Genomic DNA, 22,290 nt, shown 5'->3' on the forward strand with positions numbered 1-22,290 from the left:
AAGTCACCTCCTAGTACATTTAAAATGTAATTTTAATTATAAAATTTGGTCTTAGTTTTACTTTGTAGTAACCATGTATCTATGTTTTTTGGTCATCAAGTATGCAAATATCAAGCCAAAGAAGGAGCCATTTGGAATGTCAAAAGAATGCACAGTTTGACTGCACTGGCAGTCCTTATTTATCTGACAAAATAATCCAGTTAATGGTTCTCAAGGCCAAGGTTTATTTTGATCAAATTCATATGCTACTGTTTCATTACTTTCCTATTGTCTGAAAATAGGAAGCTAAATGCAATTTCACTCAAATGAAAAAGAAATGGATCACTGAAATTTAACATAGGTTGTAACAAGTGACATTAAAGTGCCTGCCACATTTATTTTTAAAAGTTGAATACTAAATTATTAAGACAACCTTAGAGTTATCTACTCATTTTTTAGCTATTGAACAATACAACATGATTAATGAAATATCATCTAACATAATTAAACTATCAAATTTTAATTCAAACATGAGTTAAAATTCCAGAGAATTTCACAATATATACAAATATCAAGTCATTAAGTTGAACTCCTGAAACTACTATGATGTTGTGTGCCAGTTACACCTCAATTAAGAAAACTTCCAGAGAAATTAGAAAAGAAACATGCATCTCAATGTTCATAGCAGCACTATTTAATACAATAGCCAAGACATGGAAGCAAACTAACAGTCCATCAACTGATGAATGGATAAAGATGTGGTGTGTGTGTGTGTGTGTGTGTATACATATGTATACATATATAATATTCAGTTCAGTTCAGTCAATCAGTTGTATCTGACTCTTTGCAACCCCATGAATCGCAGCACACCAGGCCTCCCTGTCCATCACCAACTCCCGAAGTTCACTCAAACTCACGTCCATCGAGTTGGTGATGCCATCCAGCCATCTCATCCTCTGTCGTCCCCTTCTCCTCCTGCCCCCAATCCCTCCCAGCATCAGAGTCTTTTCCAATAAGTCAACTCTTCGCATGAGGTGGCCAAAGTACTGGAGTTTCAGCTTTACCATCATTCCTTCCAAAGAACACTTAGGGCTGATCTCCTTCAGAATGGACTGGTTGGATCTCCTTGCAGTCCAATATTACTCGGCCATAAAAAAATGAAATAATGCCATCTGAAGCAATATAAAGGAACCTAGAGATTATCAAGATTATCATACTATGAAGTAAGTCAGAGAGAAAGACAAATATCATCTGAGATCATTTATATGTGTAATCTAAAAAATAATAAAAATGAACTCATTTACAAAACAGACTCAAAGACAAAGAAAAACTTATGATAACCCAAGGGGAAAGGAAAGGAGGGTTAAATTAGGACTATGGGATTTTCAGATACAAACTACTATTAGGTGTAAAATAAAACAACAAGGTCTTACTGTATAGCACAGGGAACTATATCAGTATCTTATAATAAACTATAATGGAAAAGAAAATTCCCAGAGAAAATATATACTAAAACAAAGTTATTCATCTAATCACTTGGTCATCTTGTGACATTACAGTAGCCATGAGCTAACAATGGGAATCTGAAGCTCCAATACTTTGGCCACCTGATGCGAAGAGCTGATTCATTGGAAAAGACCCTGAAGCTGGAAAGACTGAGGGCAAGAGGATAATGGGGCAACAGAGGATGAGATGGATGGACGTCATCTTTGACTCAATGGACATGAGTGTGAGCAAACTCTAGGAGATAGTGAAGGACAGGGAAGCCTGGTGCTGCAAGCAATGGGGTAGCAAGAGTTGGACATGACTGAGGAACTGAACAACAACAACAGTGGGAAAGTCCTATGTTCCAGGTACTTATCCTTACAACAATCTGATGAGATACTACAACTGTCCCTATTTTTATAAACCAAGAAACCAAGGCTTAGAGCAAAAATAATTTTTCTAAAGTCAAAATGTCAAACTAGGATTGATCCCAAATACATGTGATACTATAGTCAGTGCACTTCACTACAATTTTGATCCTTGATACGATGAAGTACAAATTTTATCCTCTTTAAACCCCTTCAAAATTTTGTTTTCTAATACAAGAAAGATATCTCATCTACCTTGAATAATGCTTAACACTGTTTAGGCTGCCAAGGCAAAACATAGTTAATAAATATGGTTCCTTAATTACAAGGAGGAATATAATTAGACAATAAAAATAAAGAGAAAAGATTCAACTTCTCCTCTTTGTGTGGTTTAGGTTTGGCTACCTGAAGGACAACAGAAAAATGTAAATTATGATGATTATGTTACTAAACTAGAAGATAAACCAAAAAAACTAATAATAATAAAGAGAAAAGAAAAGCCTAAGAACATATCAGGATTCAAATGAATGGCAAAGAAAACTCAAGAAAAATGTATCCTCATATCTATATAATCACATGAAGGAATGAAAGTAATTAATGACTTCTAACATTCTGTAAATTAAGATCGTATGTTTAGAAGCAAAAAGCAACAATTTTTCTGGTTTACCGGGGAGGAAACTTGGGGCAGATGACTATTCTGAGCCTCCTAATCTATCCCTTTCTACAATCTCAGGCAAGTCTTATCTTTCTCGTGACATTCAACATGTTTAGGCAAATAAATCAATGAGTCTCCATATCTCTATCCCATATCTCAAACTCTCTCTTAACATTTCTTTGAATAAATTTCTCAATACTCCTTCAAGTTTAACAGACTTCATCTTTATAGACGGCATTATTATATGGCCTTGAGAAAAGAATGTAAATGTCAGGATTCATCTCAGGTCTAACAATGAAATCCACTGTTGGTTCTTCCCCATACTGCCTCTGAGTACTTTCTCTCCCTTGTCCCTTGCCTCTATCATCAAAGTGACCAACAAGCCTCTAGTCAGGTCTTTCCCAGGCATGTACTCCCCAGAAGGGTATACACTCCTGTCTCTCTTCTCCACTTTCCGCCCCGCCCCTCTCAACAAGCCAAATTTTTATTTGTCTTCTGATACATTATTTACAGCTTCCCTGGTGGGTCAGTGGTAAAGAATCCACGTGCCAAGTAGGGGACACTGGTTCTATCCCTGGGTCAGGAAGATCCCCTGGAGAAGGGAATGGCTACTCAATCCAATATGCTTGCCTGAAGAATTCCATAGACAGAGGAACCTGGCGGGCTACAGTCCATGGGGTCACGAAGAGTCAGACACGACTGAATGACACTTTCACTTTCAAAGTACGAGATACAGCATCTGCTTGCAACGGAGGAGACCTGGGTTTGATCCCTGGATGGGGAAGATCCCCTGGAGAAGGGAAAATGGCTACCCACTCCAGTATTCTTGCCTGGAGAATTCCATGGACAGAGGAGCTGTGTGGGCTACAGTCTGTGGGGCTGCAAATAGTTGGATACAATTGAACAACTAAACAACAACAACAACAATTATCTACTTTCTTTATACATTAATACCTTTGTTAAATATGACAACTGGTGGCTCAAAGAAGCAGTAAGTTGGTCCTCAACTACCCAATTGTCTTTGTATTAGGACAGAACTAGAATTATTTTCGGAGGGAAACTCGAGTAAACTCGAGTCATGAAACCCTCAGCCTACTTTCATGTGTAGGTGTACTGATCTTCTACATAAGTACACAACTCCACAGGGATGGCAAACCTTTTCTGTAAATATTCTGGGCTTTGTGAGATATACAGTCTCTGTTTTAACTGCTTACTGCTGCTACTGAAGCAAAGAATGGCCATAGACAATGAGTAAACAAATGGGTGTCACCGCATTTCAACAAAAAATTATTTATAAAAATAGTAGTTGGCCAGTTTTGGCATATGAGCCATAGATCACCAATCCCTGATCAGGCCTACTGGAATAGCACTCCTTCATTCCTTTACCCCGGGAGGGCAATGGCACCCCACTCCAGTACTCTTGCCTGGAAAATCCATGGACAGAGGAGCCTGGTGGGCTGCAGTTCATGCGGTCGCTAAGAGTCGGACACGACTGAGCGACTTCACTTTCACTTTTCTCTTTCATGCACTGGAGAAGGAAATGGCAACCCACTCCAGTATTCTTGCCTGGAGAATCCCAGGGACGGTGGAGCCTGGTGGGCTGCCGTCTATGGGGTCACACAGAGTCGGACACGACTGAAGCGACTTAGCATTCCTTTACCCACAGCCACTTTCCTTGACCAGACCAAAGTGATTATTTAGAGAAAGCACATGACCTAAGCCAAGGACTTGTGCTACAACTATAGCGAGATCTCTCCCCTGGGGTTGCTAAGCTGGGAGAAAATGTCTAAGTAGCTGCTAGTGGCTGGGAGCCATCTAAAAGGAAGCCAAAGGAAGGAAAGCAGGATACTCTTGCAATTTGAACACTCACCTGAGTCCAGGTGAGTACAAAGCAAGACTCCAACTCTGTCCTCCTTCAATAGGCAAACCAATCAATTCCCCTTTCTGCTTTTTGCTTAAACTGGCCTCAACTGGGTTTCTTTTCTATACCATGCACTGGAAGAGTCCTAGCTAATACATCCCTTTACCAGGTTGTTTCACAAATCTGAAACGCTATTCCCTCCATGTTGCACATATCAGAAGCCTTCATATTCTCCCAGACCTGGCTCAGATGCCACCTCCACTATCAAGATTGTCTTCATTCCAACCATATTTATCATCCTCTTTCTCCCTGTATATGTCCTGCAGTAGTGATTATACCAATCTTCCTTGAATCAAAATTGTATTTACATCTCTTTCCTCTGCTAATTTGAAAAGCAGTGAACATGTCTTAATAATCCTCCAATCTAACAAAATAAACGGTAAAATCTGTTGAATTAAACTTTTGTTCCATGTAGCACTCTACCTAAAATATATAACATTGTTACCTTCTTTCACTACCTGTATTTTAAAAAATCAATTCTTCATTTCTTAAAAGACACATTTTATTTTACAAAGAAGTCCTACTGTAAGCATATTAGAAGTTTATAGCATACATTTATCCCATGACAAAGGTCAGGATACCAATATCATAACAAGCTCTATTCAATGAAAGAAATACATGTGTATTTCTTTTTCCCTATGGTAAGACATTTTACTATTTTTTGATATTATATATTTTTTTTATTAACTTCCTTTGATGTTAAAAAACAAGTGATGGGTATGTTCAAAACAGCATGGCTTACAGGTGGTATTAGAAAGTAAGAGGAGCTTTTGGGGACATTTAAATAAAATGACACAAGAGCACTTTTCTGAGAGTCTTTAAATATTACACTATCTTTTTCTGCTTTTTAGGCATGGAAAAGAACTAGACGGCATCCAATTTACATTAACATTTTCTCTAGATAGTCCAAATGAAAAGCTTTGAGGCAGCATCTTTGCTTCATGACAGCCAAACTTGAAGACTGCTCTCAGAACTCTCATATGAAAATATAATTAAATATTTAATTATGACACTGGAGCTTAAAAGTGGATCAAGAAAAGTAAAATTACAATCCCTAAAATTTCCCCATAGTGAAAATAGACCTGATACATAAACTAAAACATGACTGTGATGATGGATGAAGATACAGAGAAAGATATAAGATATAAAGCTTTCAAAAAAGTAACTAAAAATCAGAAGGATAGGAAATAAAGAGACTGAGATGGCTGTAATTCTCTAACTCTAGTTCAATGCTTCTAACCGTGATAAATCATCAGTCTCCCCCGCATCCCAAATGTTACACCACCACAAATTAATACTTAGGTTAAAAAAAATCTACATACATGTAGGTATATACGTATATGGAGAAGGAAATGGCAACCCACTCCAGTATTCTTGCCTGGAGAATCCTGTGGACAAGGGAGCCTGGTGGGCTGCTGTCCATAGGGTCACACAGAGTCGGACACGACTGAAGCGACTTAGCAGCAGCAGATATATATGTATCTTATACATACTATGAATTACTAGAAAAAATAATGATCACATATTTGGATAATGTGGGAATATCAAAATGCTATAAACATTCCCAAGTGCTTAATCTCCATTTCTGTACTTATATTTTGCAGACCAGTAAGAAACATATCACAGACTCAGACCAGTCTGCAGATTACACATTGAATACCACTGCTTAGATATTAAGTAATTCACCTTGCTTCCTTATGTCTCAGTTTCCTTATCTGGCAAGACTACTAAGTTTGGTGACTGACACATTGGGAAAAAAAAAAACAACACAAAACACACACACACATCCATACAAAGGAGAAGAAACAAATCAACTTTCTTTTTTGAAACCTAAAAATAGTGACCATTTCTCTGTTTCTTCTTTTAAAACTTTTTTTTTTTAACTTTACCATATTGTATTGGTTTTGCCATATACCGAAATGAATCCGCCACAGGTTTACATGTGTTCCCCATTGACAAACAATGTTGTGATAGTTTCAGGGGAAGAGCAAAGGGACTCGGCCATACATACACATGTATCCATTCTTCCCCAAACAATGTTATGTGGCAGCATGGATGACAGGGGAGTCTGGGTGATCATTTTTCTAAGATGATCACCCCAGTAACCCTTAGATCCTACCACAGTAACTATATACTGACAAAATCTAGCCCAAAAAAGTCAGAATATCAACAAAATAATCTACTTGGACTATATGTCCCCTGAAATAATCTTCCATTAAAATAAAACTGATGTGAAAGAAGCATCATGTGATTATTCATTTATATGTATAAGGCAATAAAACTTATTACATTTACATTTTAAAAGGCATAGATGATATTGCTAAATGAGGGGAGTGATACCTAACTACACAAAGCAAGAATTCTTTTTTAAAAGTTATGTTTAAGACTACAGAATTTGAAGTTCACTGAGCTGCAAAAGGCACATGAAGAAAATTACTTTTTGCCATTCGCACAGTTTTTAAAGTATCCACTAAGCAACAATAACATTAAAGGTAGGCTAGGATATATCCCTAAATGCAGAGAACAAGAAAAGGAAAGATATACTCATCTGAATGCAGAGTTCCAAAGAATAGCAAGGAGAGATAAGAAAGCCTTCTTCAGCGATCAGTGCAAAGAAATAGAGGAAAACAACAGACTGGGGAAGACTAGAGATCTCTTCAAGAAAATTAGAGCTACCAAGGGAACATTTCATGCAAAGGTGGGCTCAATAAAGGACAGAAATGGTATGGACCTAACAGAAGCTGAAGATATTAAGAAGAAGTGGCAAGAACACATAGAAGAACTGTACAAAAAAGATCTTCATGACCCAGATAATCATGATAGTATGATCACTCACACTCACTCAGAGCCAGACATCCTGGAATGTGAAGTCAAGTGGGCCTTAGGAAGCATCACTATGAACAATGCTAGTGGAGGTGACGGGATTCCAGCTGAGCTATTTCAAATCCTAAAAGATGATGCTGTGAAAGTGCTGCACTCAGTATGCCAGCAAATTTGGAAAACTCAGCAGTGGCTATAGGACTGGAAAAGGTCAGTTTTCACTCCAATCCCAAAGAAAGGCAAGGCCAAAGAAATATTAAAACTACTGCCCAACTGCACTCCTCACACACTAGTAAAGTAATGCTCAAAATTCTCCAACCCAGGCTTCAATGGTACGTGAACCAAGAACTTCCAGATGTTCAAACTGGATTGAGAAAGGCCAAAGGAACCAGAGATCAAATGGCCAACATCCACTGGATCATTGAAAAAGCAAGAGAGTTCCAGAAAAACATGTACTTCTGCTTTATTGACTATGCCAAAGCCTTTGACTGTATGGATCACAACAAACTATGGAAAACTCTTAAAGAGATGGGAATACAAGAACTCCTGACCTGCCTCCTGAGAAATCTGCATGCAGGTCAAGAAGCAACAGTTAGAACTGGACATGGAACAACAGACTGGTTCCAAATTGGGAAAGGAGTACATTCAAAGCTGACCAGACAAGAACTAGAAGTAGTGTGACCAAAGTTATTATGGTAACTGGCATGTGTGTGTTAGTAGCTCAGTTGTGTCCAACTCCTTGTGACCCCATGGACTGTGGCCCGCCAGGCTGCTCTGTACATGCAATTCACTAGGCAAGAACACTGGAGTGGATTGCCATTCCCGTCTCCAGGGGATCAACCTGAAGTTGCCATTTCTAAGTTGGATATGACAGTTAAGAGACCTAAAACTTTTTGAGTCTCAGTTTCCACAACAGCAAAATAGAGAAAATGTCTCCCACATGAGGCAGTTCTAAGTCAACTAAAGGAAATAATGAACACGAAGGAATCGGTTCAGCGCCAGACTTCAGTTCAGTTCAGTTGCTCAGTCGTGTCCGACTCTTTGCAACCCCATGGACTGTAGCACTCCAGGCCTCCCTGTCCATTACCACTCCCAGAGTTTACTCAAACTCATGTCCATTGAGTCAGTGATGCCATCCAACCATCTCATCCTCTGTCATCCCCTTCTCCTCCCGTCTTCAATCTTTCCCAGCCAGATTTATTTCTCAATCAATATTAATTAAAGGATCTTCCTGACCCAGAGATCAAACCCAGGTCTCCTGCACTGCAGGCAGATTCTTTACCATCTGAGCCATCAGGGAAGCCCACGACTAACACACAAAGATGGTTTAATTCCTTTTCCTTCCAAAAGATGCTACCCCAATCACCAGCATAGTCACCTCTAATGAATCTGTCTCAGAGGAAGGGAGCTCTCTTTGGAATTCTGTGCCAGGCTAGAACGCCTTCCCCTAAAATCAAGTGGGTCAGTCTATGGTCTTAACCTTTGCTTTTCAATGTTGAAACTATTATTAATTCACACTTTGGGACAGGTTGCAAACAGGAGACACGACTGAAAAGAGGAAGCTGTACATTGCAACTTCCACCAAACAAAGACTGCAGACCAAATTCAAATATATATATATATATACACACATATATATATACACACACGCACACCCCAAGGAAAATAAGTCTGTTATATGCCTAAATCTTTTAAGATACAGTATTCTGCAATAGCCAAAAATATCTTTACCACAGCCGAGTGCTGATATCTAAAGATCTGTGAGTGGGAACTGACCTCCCCTGGGTTAAGCTATTCCTCTATTAACATGCAAACATTCCTGGGGGTAATTTATCAGAGCTTTCCAATGTACTTAACCGAGAGTTTGATTTGACAGGGAAACAGACTCAGAAATTGGACTACTACCCACAGACAGTAGTGTTGGGAAGGGGCCCTGTACAGTGAGTTCAGGAACTACAGAAGAGTGCAGGAAGTAACGAACATTTTTACCTACTTCTAGAGATTGTTTGCTGTCATGCCTACTACTCATCTCCATGTTCAGCCCAAGTACAATGGCTCACCTTTCTTTCCAGACACAAAGGCCAATGTAATCAATGCAATTAGAAAAGAGCTTCTCAAACTTTCATGGTACCTGGAGCTGTTGTTTAAATGCTGATTCAGATTCAGTAGGTATTGGTGGGGACAGAGATTGAGCGTTTCACACAAGCTCCCAGGTGACACTGTTGCAGTTGGTCTGCAGTCCGTTGTTTGGGTAGGGAGGGGTTAAGAGAAACCCTTTCTTTTCAATGCAATGTCTATTACGCTAACCCTGGCTCTTATCAACACCCTCTGAACCAAGAGCAACAATATTTTAGTAGGAAAAGAGACTAAATACAGTGGTTTTGAGAGTAGAGCCTGGTTATTCGAGTCAGACATGAATTCAAATTTCAGTTCTGCCACTTATGTGACCCTCACTTAATCTATCCCTGAGTTTGCTCCATAGTCAAACCGTGATAATATCTACCTCACAGAGACGCTGTCACGGTTAAAAATAATGTTAACAGCTTACAGAAAAACCCAAACGAACTTTTTGGCCAATCCAATAGCAAAGCATTAAGCTTGCTACCTCCATGAGATGGTCTCTTTGCCTTAATCCATCCAACAATTAACTGCCAGGACAATCTCCCTCAAATATGCACTCATTACATCAGTCTATTGCTTCAGGCCTCTCTTAATTCAGGACTATCAAAGGTGAACTCCTTAATTTGTTACTCGGCTTTTACTGCCCACCATTTGCTTACCTCTAAGACCCCCTCCACTCCTTCCTATTCAACATCACTTCTGGTTATTACCTCCTCAAGGAAATCATCTCTGTGCCACCATTACATTTACCAATTCTGAAATGTGGACACAAGCATTTGGAGATTCAGGGAACTTCTAAATAATCACCTAGTCCAAACTCTTCATTTCACAACTCAGAAAATAAAAAGCCAAAGAGGCTGAGTGACTTCATCTTGACAACAAAATTATTATCAGTGAGTACGAAAACCTGGTTTTTGGACTTATCCTCTGAATGTTCTCCCACTTTCTCTCTAGCAAACTTTAGGAACCATGTAAAGCTCACTTAAAAGAGAAAAAAAAAGTCCTCAGTTTACAATTGACTCCACAACCTCTCTAAATAAAGGCATAAAGTTTGTTTTGTTTTATTCAACATGATGCCAAAACATATAACCGATTCAATCAACAAATAAGGGAAGAAAATCAATGAAACCAACTATTTGCCCTGGCATAGACCAGATCAAATAGATATTTTAACACATACTAGTTACCACTTTTGGAATCTGCCTTGTTAGAACTTAAAGATTCTTAAAGAGATGGGAATACCAGACCACCTTACCTGCCTCCTGAGAAATCTGTATGCAGGACAAGAAGCAACAGTTAGAACCGGACATGGAACGGACTGGTTCCAAATTGGGAAAAGAGTATGCCAAGGCTGTATATTGTCACCCTGTTTATTTAACTTACATGCAGAGCACATCATGTGAAATGCCAGGCTGGACAAAGCACAAGCTGGAATCAAGACTGCCGGGAGAAATATCAATAACCTCAGATACGCAGATGGCACCACCCTTATGTCAGAAAGCAAAAAAGAACTAAAGAGCCTCTTGATGAAAGTGAAAGAGGAGATTGAAAAAGTTGGCTTAAAGCTCAACATTTGAAAAACTAAGATCATGGCATCAGGTCCCATCACTTCATGGCAAATAGATGGAGAAACAATGGAAATGGTGAGAGACTTTGTTTTTAGGGGTTCCAAAATCACTGCAGATGGTGACTGCAGCCATGAAATTAAAAGATGCTTGCTCCTTGGAAGAAAGTGAAGAAGTGGGGCTTCAATGATAGCTCAGTTGGTAAAGAATCTGCCTGCAATACAGGAGACCCCCAGTTCAATTCCTGGGTCAGGAAGATCCCCTGGAGAAGGGATAGGCTACCCACTCCAGTATTCTTGGGCTTCTCTTGTGGCTTTGCTGGTAAAGAATCTGCCTGCAATGTGAGAGACCTGGGTTTGATCCCTGGGTTGGCAAGATCCCCTAGAGAAAGGAAAGGCTACCCAATGAAGTGGCTCAGTCATGTCCGACTCTTTGCAACCGCATGGTCTGTAGCCTACCATGCTTCTCCATCCATGGGATATTCCAGGCAAGAGTTCTGGAGTGGGTTGCCATTTCCTTCTCCAGAGGATCTTCCTGACCCAGGGATGGAACCTGGGTCTCCCGCATTGTAGGCAGATGTTTTACCATCTGAGCCACCAGGGAAGTCCTCCTTGGAAGAAAGAGATGACCAATGTAGCATGTTAAAAAGCAGAGACATTACTTTGCCAACAAAGGCCCATCTAACCAAAGCTATGGTTTTTCTAACAGTCATGTATGGATGTGAGAGTTGGACTATAAAGAAAACTGAGCACTGAAGAATTGATGCTTTTGAACTGTGGTGCTGGAGAAGACTCTTGAGAGTCCCTTGGACTGCAAGGAGATAAAACCAGTCAATCCTAAAGGGAATCAGTCCTGAACATTCTTTGGAAGGACTGACGCTGAAGCTGAAACTCCAGTATTTTGGCCACCTGATGCAAAGAACTGACTCATTAGAAAAGAAAGACCCTGATGCTGGGAAAGTTTGAAGGCAGGAGGAGAAGGGGATGACAGAGGATGAGATGGTTGGATGGCATCACCAACTCGATAGACTTCAGTTTGAGCAAGCTTCAGGAGTTGGTGATGGACAGGGAAACCTGGCGTGCTGTAGTCCATGGGGGGTCACAAAGAGTCAGACATGACTGAGTGACTGAACTGACTACTTGTTAGAACTTACATTGCTAATTGCCTTATTTTAGGTGGCCATCTTCTTCTTCTAACTACATTAGAAGTCTTTTGAAACTAGAACTTTATTTTCTTCATCTTTGAATTCCCCATTGTCCCGCCAAGGTCTCCTATTCCTTTCTTCATGAATTGTGTACATAACCACTAATATACTGTATTAAAGATGTATAATTTTTTATAATGTTGAGTTTTATTATTTTTGCAATATTTCTTAAATAGCCCACTTCATTATAGTCTTATTTGCCTACTTTGTTTTATAGTGACGTATTTTCTCATTCAATGGCATAAAAATTAAAAAGATGATTCTCAATGGTTCTGTGTTTTTATTTTATTCATATATGTCTTTGTATCATAAAAATATTTTACAGCTGTGTATACCTTACATATTCAAATTCCAAAAGATGATGCTGTTATAGTGCTGCAATCAATATGCCAGCAAATTTGGAAAACTCAGCAGTGGCCACAGGACTGGAAAAGGTCAGTTTTCATTCCAATCCCAAAGAAGGGCAGTGCCAAAGAATGTTCGAACTACCATACAATTGCACTCATTTCACGTGCTAGCAAAGTAATGCTCAAAATTCTCCAAGCTAGGCTTCAACAGTGTGTGAACCGAGAACTCCCAGACGTTCAAACTGGATTTAGAAAAGGCAGAGGAACATGTAAAATACCATGTAAGAAACAAGTTGCCAGTCCAGGTTCGATACACGATACTGGATGCTTGGGGCTAGTGCACTGGGACGACCCAGAGGATGGTATGGGGAGGGGAGGAGGGAGGAGGGTTCAGGATGGGGAACACATGTATACCTGTGGCGGATTCATTTTGATATTTGGCAAAACTAATACAATTATGTAAAGTTTAAAAATAAAATAAAATTAAAAAAAGAAAACAAAAAAAAAAAATTTTTAATAAAAAAAAAAAAAAAAAAAAAAAAAGGCAGAGGAACCAGAGATCAAATTGCTAACGCCTTTTAACTTCCCTGGTGGCTCAAACAGTAAAGCGTCTGCCTACAATGCAGGAGACCCAGGTTCAATCCCTGGGTCAGGAAGGTCTCCTGGAGAAGGGATTGGCAATGTGGGCTTCTCTGGTAGCTCAGATGGTAAAGCGTCTGCCTACAATGCGGGAGACTTGGGTTCAATCTCTGGGTCTGGAAGATCTCGTGGAGAAGGAAATGGCAACCCACTCCAGTACTCTTGCCTGGAAAATCCCATGGACAGAGGAGCCTGGTAGGCTACAGTCCATGGGGTCACAAAGAGTCAGACGCAACTGAGCAACTTCACTTTCACTTTCTTTCACTTTGGATCACAGAAAAAGCAAGAGAATTTCAGAACATTGACTTCTGTTTAATTGACTACGATAAAGCCTTTGACTGTGTGGATCACAACAAACTGGGGGAAATTCTTAAAGAGCTGGGAATACCAGGCAACCTTACCTGCCTCCTGTGAAACCTGTAGACAGGTCAAGAAGCAACAGTTAGAACCAGACATGGAACAACAGACTGGTTCAAAATTGGGAAAGGAGTATATCAAGGCTGTATGTTATTAGCCTATTTATTTAAGTTATATGCAGAGTACATCATGTGAAATGCCGGGCAAGCCAGAACCAAGATTGCCGGGAGAAATATCAACAACCTCAGATATGCAGATGACACCACACAACCCTTACAGCAGAAAGTGAAGAGGAACCAAAGAGCCTCTTGATGAAGGTAAAAGAGGAGAGTGAAAAGACTGGCTTAAAACTGAATATTGAAAAAACAAAGATTATGGCAGCCGGTTCTCACTTCATGGCAAAAAGATGGGGAAACAATGCAAAGAGTGACAGACTTTATTTTCTTGGGTTCCAGAATCACTGCAGATGGTGACTGCAGCCATGAAAGTAAAAGACACTTGCTCCTTGGCCGAAAAGCTATGACAAACCTAGACAGCATATTAAAAATCAGAGACATCACTTTGCCAGCATAGTCAAAGCTATGGTTTTTCCAGTAGCTATATATGGGTGTGAGAGTTGGACCATAAAGAAGACTAAGTGCTGAATCATTGATGCTTTTGAACTGTGGTGTTGGAGAAGACTCTTGGGAGTCCCTTGGACAGCAAGGAGATCCAACCAGTCCATCCTAAAGGAAATCAGTCCTGAATATTCATTGGAAGGACTGATGCCGAAGCTGAAGCTCCAATACTTTGCCCACCTGATGCAAAGAGCCAACTCATTGGAAAAGACCCTGATACTGGGAAAGACTGAAGGCAAGAAGAGAAGGGGATGACAGAGGATGAGATAGTTGTATGGCATTACCGACTCAATGGACATGAATTTGAGCAAGCTCCAGGAGACGGTAAAGGACAGGGTAGCCTGGCATGCTACAGTCCATGGGGTCACAAAGAGTCAGACACAACTGAGTGACTGAACAACAATACTTTATATCTCCAAACACACAACATTGAGTGTAAAAGTATGTTTTCTACTTTTTATCATTTCCCCAAACTATAACCCCTCACTTCTACCAAAGTACTTGAAGCTAGACTATACATATTACAGAGGACTAAAATAATCATTGTTCTTATACTACTATAACACAAGCTAGCAAATGGTATATTGAAAGAACCACCAGGGCTTCTCTGGTGGCTCAGTGGTAAAGAATCCACCTGACAGCACAGGAGACATGAGTTTAATTCAGGAAGATCCCGCATGCCAAGGAGCAGCTAAGCCCACTGGCCACAACTACTGAAGCCTTCATGCCCGAGAGCCCATGCTCCACAACAAGAGAACAGCATGCAAGGAGAAGCCCATGTACCACAACTAGAGAGCAGCAATGAAGACTCAGCACAGCCAGAAACAGATAAATAAATACAAGTGTAAAAAAAAAAAGTAAAAAATAAAAGCACAAGTGCAACAAGAAGTTATGTATACAAAGAAATGTCTAAGTTGCAAATTAATCTAAATTCTCAGAATTTAGATTAAATTACATAGTATGATTTTTATTATCAAAAACCACATGACACTGTAGTTGGAAAACATTTACCCTAAATGGCCAGTTACTGAAAGAAACTTGTTGGACTTCGTTGGTGGTCCAGTGGTTAAAACTGCACTCCCACTGAAGGGGGTATGGATTCCATCCCTGGTTGGGCAGGAGCCCACAGGCTTCTTGGCCATAGGAAAGAACCTTGCTTTTCCTGGTTTTAAACATTACCTACATTCTATTGGAACACAGAGAAAAACAACACATCTATTGCTTGGCTTTTATAAGACCTGACTAGTGCTACACCTAAACTTTAGATAAAAAAAAAAATCTTCCTCAAAAGATGGTGTATAATGTGTAAAAACTGACACACTAAATCTAGATTGTGCACATGGAGTGTATACATCTAAGCTGGCTGTAGATGCATTTTGAGAGTTCATTATTTATAGGCATCATAGAGATAATCAAAGCAATCCTTTGGAATAAATGATTTATATGCTTTATAAATTCAAATTTTCATATACTAATTTTTCTTTAAGAAAAACTATACCAAAAAATGAGAAAACATATTCTACTATTATAAATGATGATCAAAACAGCATAGCCTTTTTTCTTAATCCCAAACTTTTGAAACAGTTGCATACCTAAACAAGTATTTTTTCATACAAACCTATGTTCTTATAATGTCCACAGTTTTTAGTAACCTCTATTACTCGGGAATTTTTAGTTAAGAAAATACCAGGACAATGAATGACTATTTTCTATCTTAAGCTTCATTTTGTCTCTTTCTATATGCCCGCCCTAGAGGTTCCAGATTCTATCCACAAAGTGATTATGGTCTAGGACTGAATCAGATTTGCAACAAATGTCCACTGGGATTCTTCGACCTAACATCGATGGGCTAGCCAATACACGTCTTCTAGCTCACTGAATCCTTTCACTCTACCTTAGGGACTTTCCACGCTACACAGTTAGAAGCTTTCTTTCACAAATAATGGAAATGAATGAAAAATGGTTTCAGAATAGAAAAACAGAAACCCAAGTCATTACATGGTATCTAAAAGCTACCCTGCATCTACTATTTTACTGCCTAAACAAACACTTTAACGTGTATGATAAGGGATATTCTAAGGTCTTAAGTTTCATTATCTCTAATTTTATAAGATTACTGACATGCATCATTTCTATTAACACTTCAATATACCCAGCCATATGATAGCATTAAACTAACAGTGACCTACAAAAGCCTAGAAATCATTATGATTTAAGTTTTTCAGAAAAAATAACAGCATAAAGTCAATAAAATGAAATTTCTAATAAACATAATTTTTATGTTACCAAATCAAAATGAAACTAACAGCAGCCATGAAATCATTTATGAAATGTATTTCCCTCAAAAAATAAAAAGTGTTTCTAAAGAGAGAAAAGAAAAATTACAAAGTACAATATTTTTAAGCTACAAGCTTTACGAAAATCTGTCACCATTTATGTTACAATTCTGCTCATCAATAAGGTACTTTTTTTCAAAGAACCATTCGAAAATCAATTATATCAACTCTTTTGTATAGAGAAGCAGCACACCTTTCAGGCAACTAGTATTAATGAGTAGACATGACTATAGAATCTCCATTTGTTTCTCTGACAAAGCTGTGGCTACTCTAGTCGCTCATTGAAATTCCATTAATCTAGTGTACCAAGGTCCAATGCGAAAATCAAAACTCCATCTAACCCTTTATCAGTTCACAATAACCTACAAGTGAACTCTGCCTGTTAGCATGCAGCAAGTTATGATTTTGCTATCAATCAGGCAGTTGGCCAATAAAAAAAAAAAAAGGCAGGCTGGAAACAGTGTGTCTGGCAGGGTTTGAAGACTTTGTTTTTGTTTTCTGTTTTCATTCCCTTTCAATTTCTATAGGGCGTCTGGACCTTGTGAGAATATGCATTATTCTCCTTGGCTGTGATTTAATTGCTACCAGCAATCAAGTCGAAGCATCACTGAAGTGTGCTTGAATTTCATTAGAAGATATAACTTATGCTACTTTCCTACAGTACCTAATAAACCATAAAGAAACCAAAACACATATGGCTTGAGGGAATAACTGGAAAATTAGGTAGCCATTTGGGAACTGACTGAACTTTTGAACCAGAGGAACAGAGAAAAAGAAATATTAAAGGAAAAGACAGACTTAGAATGCACAGAGATGTGCAGGTTTGACCTTTTCAGTACCTTGAAAATTACATTAGCATTATGAAAAATACATATCATGTTTGGAGTTTATAATCCATCAAAGTTGAGATACTTTGTTTAGTGCCTACCATAAGGTAAAAGTCAAAAGGACAAAACAACAATCTGATTTGACAAAAGGCCTTTTGGTGACCCATGCTAATTTAGTTACACTTATTGTTAAATGTATTATCATTTTATAATTAATATATCATTAGACTAAGGTCACACAATGAAGGAAAATTTATTCAGCAAAGGAAAGAGAACACATATAAAATCTAAGTTGCAGGGAGAAAAAACTAATATGATTAGATAATATTTTAGAGTGGAAATTAAAAGTTCAAGTAGTAGTTTTAAAATTAACTTATAACATTCTTAGGAGAAAATATAAAATTATCAAAACTAGCACTGTTTATATACCAAAAATGAATAATACTAGAAGTTAAAATTTCAATCTAGGAATTGCTTATATAAACACTGATGAAAATGCAATATTTAACAAGCTAAAATTTAAATGTTACACATAAACATAATTTATTAAACAATATTCAAATATTGACAATGCTTTAACAGTAAATCTTCTTGTGCTATTAATATATTTCCTGTATATCTGGTTATGAAAACAAACATATGATAAATTATTTACCCATTAAAAAAATAATCATGTAAATGCACTATACAATAGCAATTCACTTTTCCTAACAAATCACTGGCTCTCACAGATATTTAATTGTTGGATTTCTAAGGTTGTTATTTTTTCAAGAAGGTACATAATACTCTCTTGTACATCAAAATATTTATGCTATTTTGAGAAAGCCTGAGCATATATAGTCTATGAATATATTTGTATGTGTGTATATATATATATTTTCATAAGATAAATATTCTTCATATATGTATACATACAAACAAATTCATTTCTGTATACTTACATTTTACAGACAAGCAAAACAAACCATTGTAATGTGTCTGAAAAATAGTTCAACTCAAACAATAATTCATTGTTTTGCCTGAAAATATTATTTCATCAATGATAAAACATTTTCTAATAGAAATGCTTTTGAAGATACGTTAGAAAGGGTAATGCTCTGTTTCATATACTAAGTGTAACTGAAGAGAAATATGCATTTAAAAAAAATAGAACCTATAAGAGAAAGAAATTCTTTCCTTTTAAAAACAGATATTAAATGTTTGCCAAAATGTAAAATTTGACACAAAATGGATATGATTATTGTTGCTACACATTGTACAAAGTTCTGAATATAAAAAAAAGATTGTGTTGTTGTGAATCAGTGGTTAGAATGTTTATCACTTATGCATGTACTTGACTTATCCCTGTTCTGCAATAGACATAATTTTATACCTCATAAAAGCAATTTATGTTTCCAAAGGGAATAATCTGGATAACATAAAATGTGGAGTGCTCTGTTGCAGGAAGCATATTTTCATTCAGCAATTGTATTTAGAGATGGAACTGCACAGTTTGATCATCATATAGTGGCAGAAGGCATTATTCATTTCTAAGTCTATGTGAAACTTTGAGTGCCACAAATTAATATGCATGCGTAATTTATCAACATGCATTCTTAATTTGTAACTATATATCACCCTCATAGGTCTCTATAGTTCAGATACACTCGACTGGGCGGCACAACAAAGTACATGCTATGGTAAAAACAAGTTTCATAACTTTGGAAGTTTTTAAAAATTACTAAGAGATAAAGAATCACTTGTATTACCATTTCAATTAATACAAAATACTGTAATATTACTGTATAATATGGGATATTTTTAGATGATAATTAGAAAAATGAAAATGTATATAAAAGAAGCATTCGATGAAAACTTGTCTCGATGAGAGAAGGCAATGTAGGAATAATTAATTTAATATTTTATGAACTCATTTTGTATGAAGTTTTCAGGAAAAAAGAGATCAAAAATCTTTTTCATTATTTATAAAATAAATAATACAACAAGCCATTAAGCAGCCCAATAAAATTAAGCAAGAATCTGATAATATTAAATTAACCAACAAGTATACTAATAATATTTATATGATGATATGATACAAGTACTCTCCTCAAAATTCAAGTAAAGAAAATTTTCTAGGAGAAGGAACTACATACTTAGGAAAACCACTAGAGAGAGCTCTTCTGTTCCTTAAAAGGTCCTGGTAAAGGTAAGTTAACCGCAGCTTCTGTGTTTATCTGCTTTCTGACAAGATCACCACCTTTACATATTACATTGTTCTGTGTTAAGAGTGTCAAGAGGTATAGTCTATGGGAAAATGTAACATACCATCAGAGGGAGCTTCATCATCTTTATCATATCTTTCTGAGGCTAATGAAATAGTGTCTGGAGGCCCAGCAAAAGGGTCATCGTATTCTTCTCCATCTTCTGCATCACCTATGAAACAATGAGAGATAAAAGAATGGATGCACATTATAACTGAACCACTCTGCTGTATACCTGAAACTGACATAACATTGTAAATCAACTATACCCCAATATAAAATAAAAAGTAAATTTAAAATTACTATTTAAAAAACAGAAAAGAATCAGGGAAAAGTCTTTTATAATTTAGCCATCTTTAAAGAGTGTTACTTTGTCAAAGAGGTAAATGGTACTGTTAAATTCAGTCACTTTCATGGAAGAACAAAGAAAACTTTTTGAACTACATAAAAACAGATCCTATTTTAATGTATATCTGTTGTAATTTAGATAAAAGTAATAGATTTTGAAAGTCAGTATACAACTGCTTCTTTCTGTTACAAAAGGGTACAAGTTACAAAATTATTATGGTCTCTACAAAAATGAATATCAAATACTAGAAGCAGGTTAAAACACGGTGTGTATCCAAAACAAACAAAACCAAAATAACAATAACAGCAACCAAAAAAAGCATGGCAAGCACAAGAAAAAATAATTCAGTTAATTCCATTTACCTACTCAATAACTGGAAAAATGATGATGAGAAATTGATAAATCAAAGCCATATGAACATTTTACATTTTCAGTAAAAATCACACAATTACATTTGAACAGATTAAAGATACTCACTTGCATTTTTAAGAGCAGGAATCTTTTACAGAAAAACTGCTTTAAAATCCATATAAACCTTTAAATTCAGACCAGGTGATTTACAAACTAGACACTTTCAATTTTTCATTCAGTGATATGCTATTTTTTTATATTCTAGCTAGGTTTCTAGATGATTTCCAAACCTTAGGCTGATTGGGTGAAGTCATTTAATCTCCACAATAAAATCTTGTGGTGTGGGTTTTTCCATATACTCATTTAGAATAATTTTTTAAAAGAGTGACTCAAACATTTACTATATACTAGCCATACCTAACCACTCATTCTTCATCCATATTCAACAAGAAAGAAAAAGGTATGCTTAATACCATATCAATGATTTGTTAACAATTCAAGCTACTTGTTAGAAATTCAAGAGAAAACCAGCCACCTCAGGTATTACCTAAAAACCATAGTGAAAAATCTCCATAGGAACCCTCGACTGCCTACAGTACCACTTTTTAGATCACAGTTGCTGGGCAGATCCAGATTAAAGCTACTGGGCTCTCCAAAATGATGTCTGTATTCTCCGACATTCTTCTGATGGGTTGCACCCTACTTTCACCATATTTTGGTAGAGAAAATAGCCTCTTTCAAGACAATACTTTCAAAATAATAAAAATAAATATTCGTATCTATTTTCTTAAAAGCCTGACATTTAATCAACATTTATCATCCCTACCCTGAAAGTAAAGATAAGGACATCTCCCACCAAGACAATAAGAGCAGACTATAGAGATGACTACCTTATTGTCCTTAATGATTACACCATTACGTGCACCATACATGGTGATGCTTCTTTCCCAATTAAAATTCCAAGAAACATATACAAACACTGCTCCTTCTTCAGATCTTAATTTCTTTCTTTCAAGATGATCAAAGTACTTCTCAGAACACTCAGTGATCCTTTATAATATATTTCTCTTATGGAATGAAGAGTGGTCTGATTTCAAATATGAGGTAAGACAGAACCTCATAAAATTCTAGTAAAAATATGTTTGAACGTGAAATGATAGCTCATGGAATACACAGTGGTAAAGATCACAAAATTCTCAACTGTTCAAGATTGTTAGCATATCCTTCTATTCCTAACAAAGTAAGAATTTTTATGTTATAAATTTTCTAAGGTATTTCATATCATAAACTATAAATCTTGCTGTGAAAAAAGTATTAGGACATTTCAACCACATCACCATAACTTAGCAGTTAGCACATTACACTATTAAGAATATATAAATATGACAATAAAGCTAATGATTCATGGAAAGAATCTTTTTAAAAATTCAGATGTTCAAGCTTAAATCTATTAAATTCTATGTGGAAATAAAAACAATTTTACATTTTAAAAAATCAGAATTAGTTTATTATCCTTGGATGATATCCATTGTATATTTTGTGTATATATCCATGTATGTACACATACACAGCAAAAAGATCACTATTAAAGCTATAAATACAATAATATTTAATATAAGGGAAGAATATTCTACACAAATTAGTCACTGACATGTTAAAGACCTCTGTGGGCTTTATTTTTGTTTTTGTGTTTTTAAAAAAAAAAAAAAAACAGAACAGTTTTTGGATTGTAAAGTGAAATTATCTTCAATTTCCCCATTCTAAGAACTGCAGTTCATTTCATAGGTTGGCTTTTTTAATTACTATGACATTTATATTTATCTAAGACAAAAATACATTACATACTGCTATTGGCCTTATTTCTTCCCTCCCAGCCCCCTTCCTCCCTTTTTTAAGCTTCCCTTGAATTTAATTCAGAAAGTAAAGAAGATGAATCTCTGTGGTATCTGTACAGGGTTATTCCCTTTTTAACTTGCATGCAGTTGAAAAAATACATCATTTTCAAAATGGTCTTCAAGTTACTGTTCTTCCAGTGATGATTTACCCCTTTTCCCTGACTAATTTTTTTCAACTCAACAAAGACCAGCTATATTATAAGGGGCCTTA

At 36.9% G+C, this 22,290-nt stretch overlaps 1 protein-coding gene across 1 annotated transcript in view; it reads right to left on the minus strand.

The window, feature by feature from the left end:
* Nucleotides 1-22,290, minus strand: part of SKAP2 (src kinase associated phosphoprotein 2) — a 171,174-nt gene that overhangs the window by 133,968 nt on the left and 14,916 nt on the right. Inside the window, exon 4 of the mRNA XM_070369455.1 lies at nucleotides 19,549-19,656. Within this exon, the coding sequence (XP_070225556.1) occupies nucleotides 19,549-19,656 (108 nt within the window). The remainder of the gene's footprint in view (nucleotides 1-19,548; nucleotides 19,657-22,290) is intronic.

The sequence above is a fragment of the Bos mutus genome, chromosome 4 (assembly GCF_027580195.1).
Source record: "Bos mutus isolate GX-2022 chromosome 4, NWIPB_WYAK_1.1, whole genome shotgun sequence".
Lineage (NCBI taxonomy): Eukaryota > Metazoa > Chordata > Mammalia > Artiodactyla > Bovidae > Bos > Bos mutus.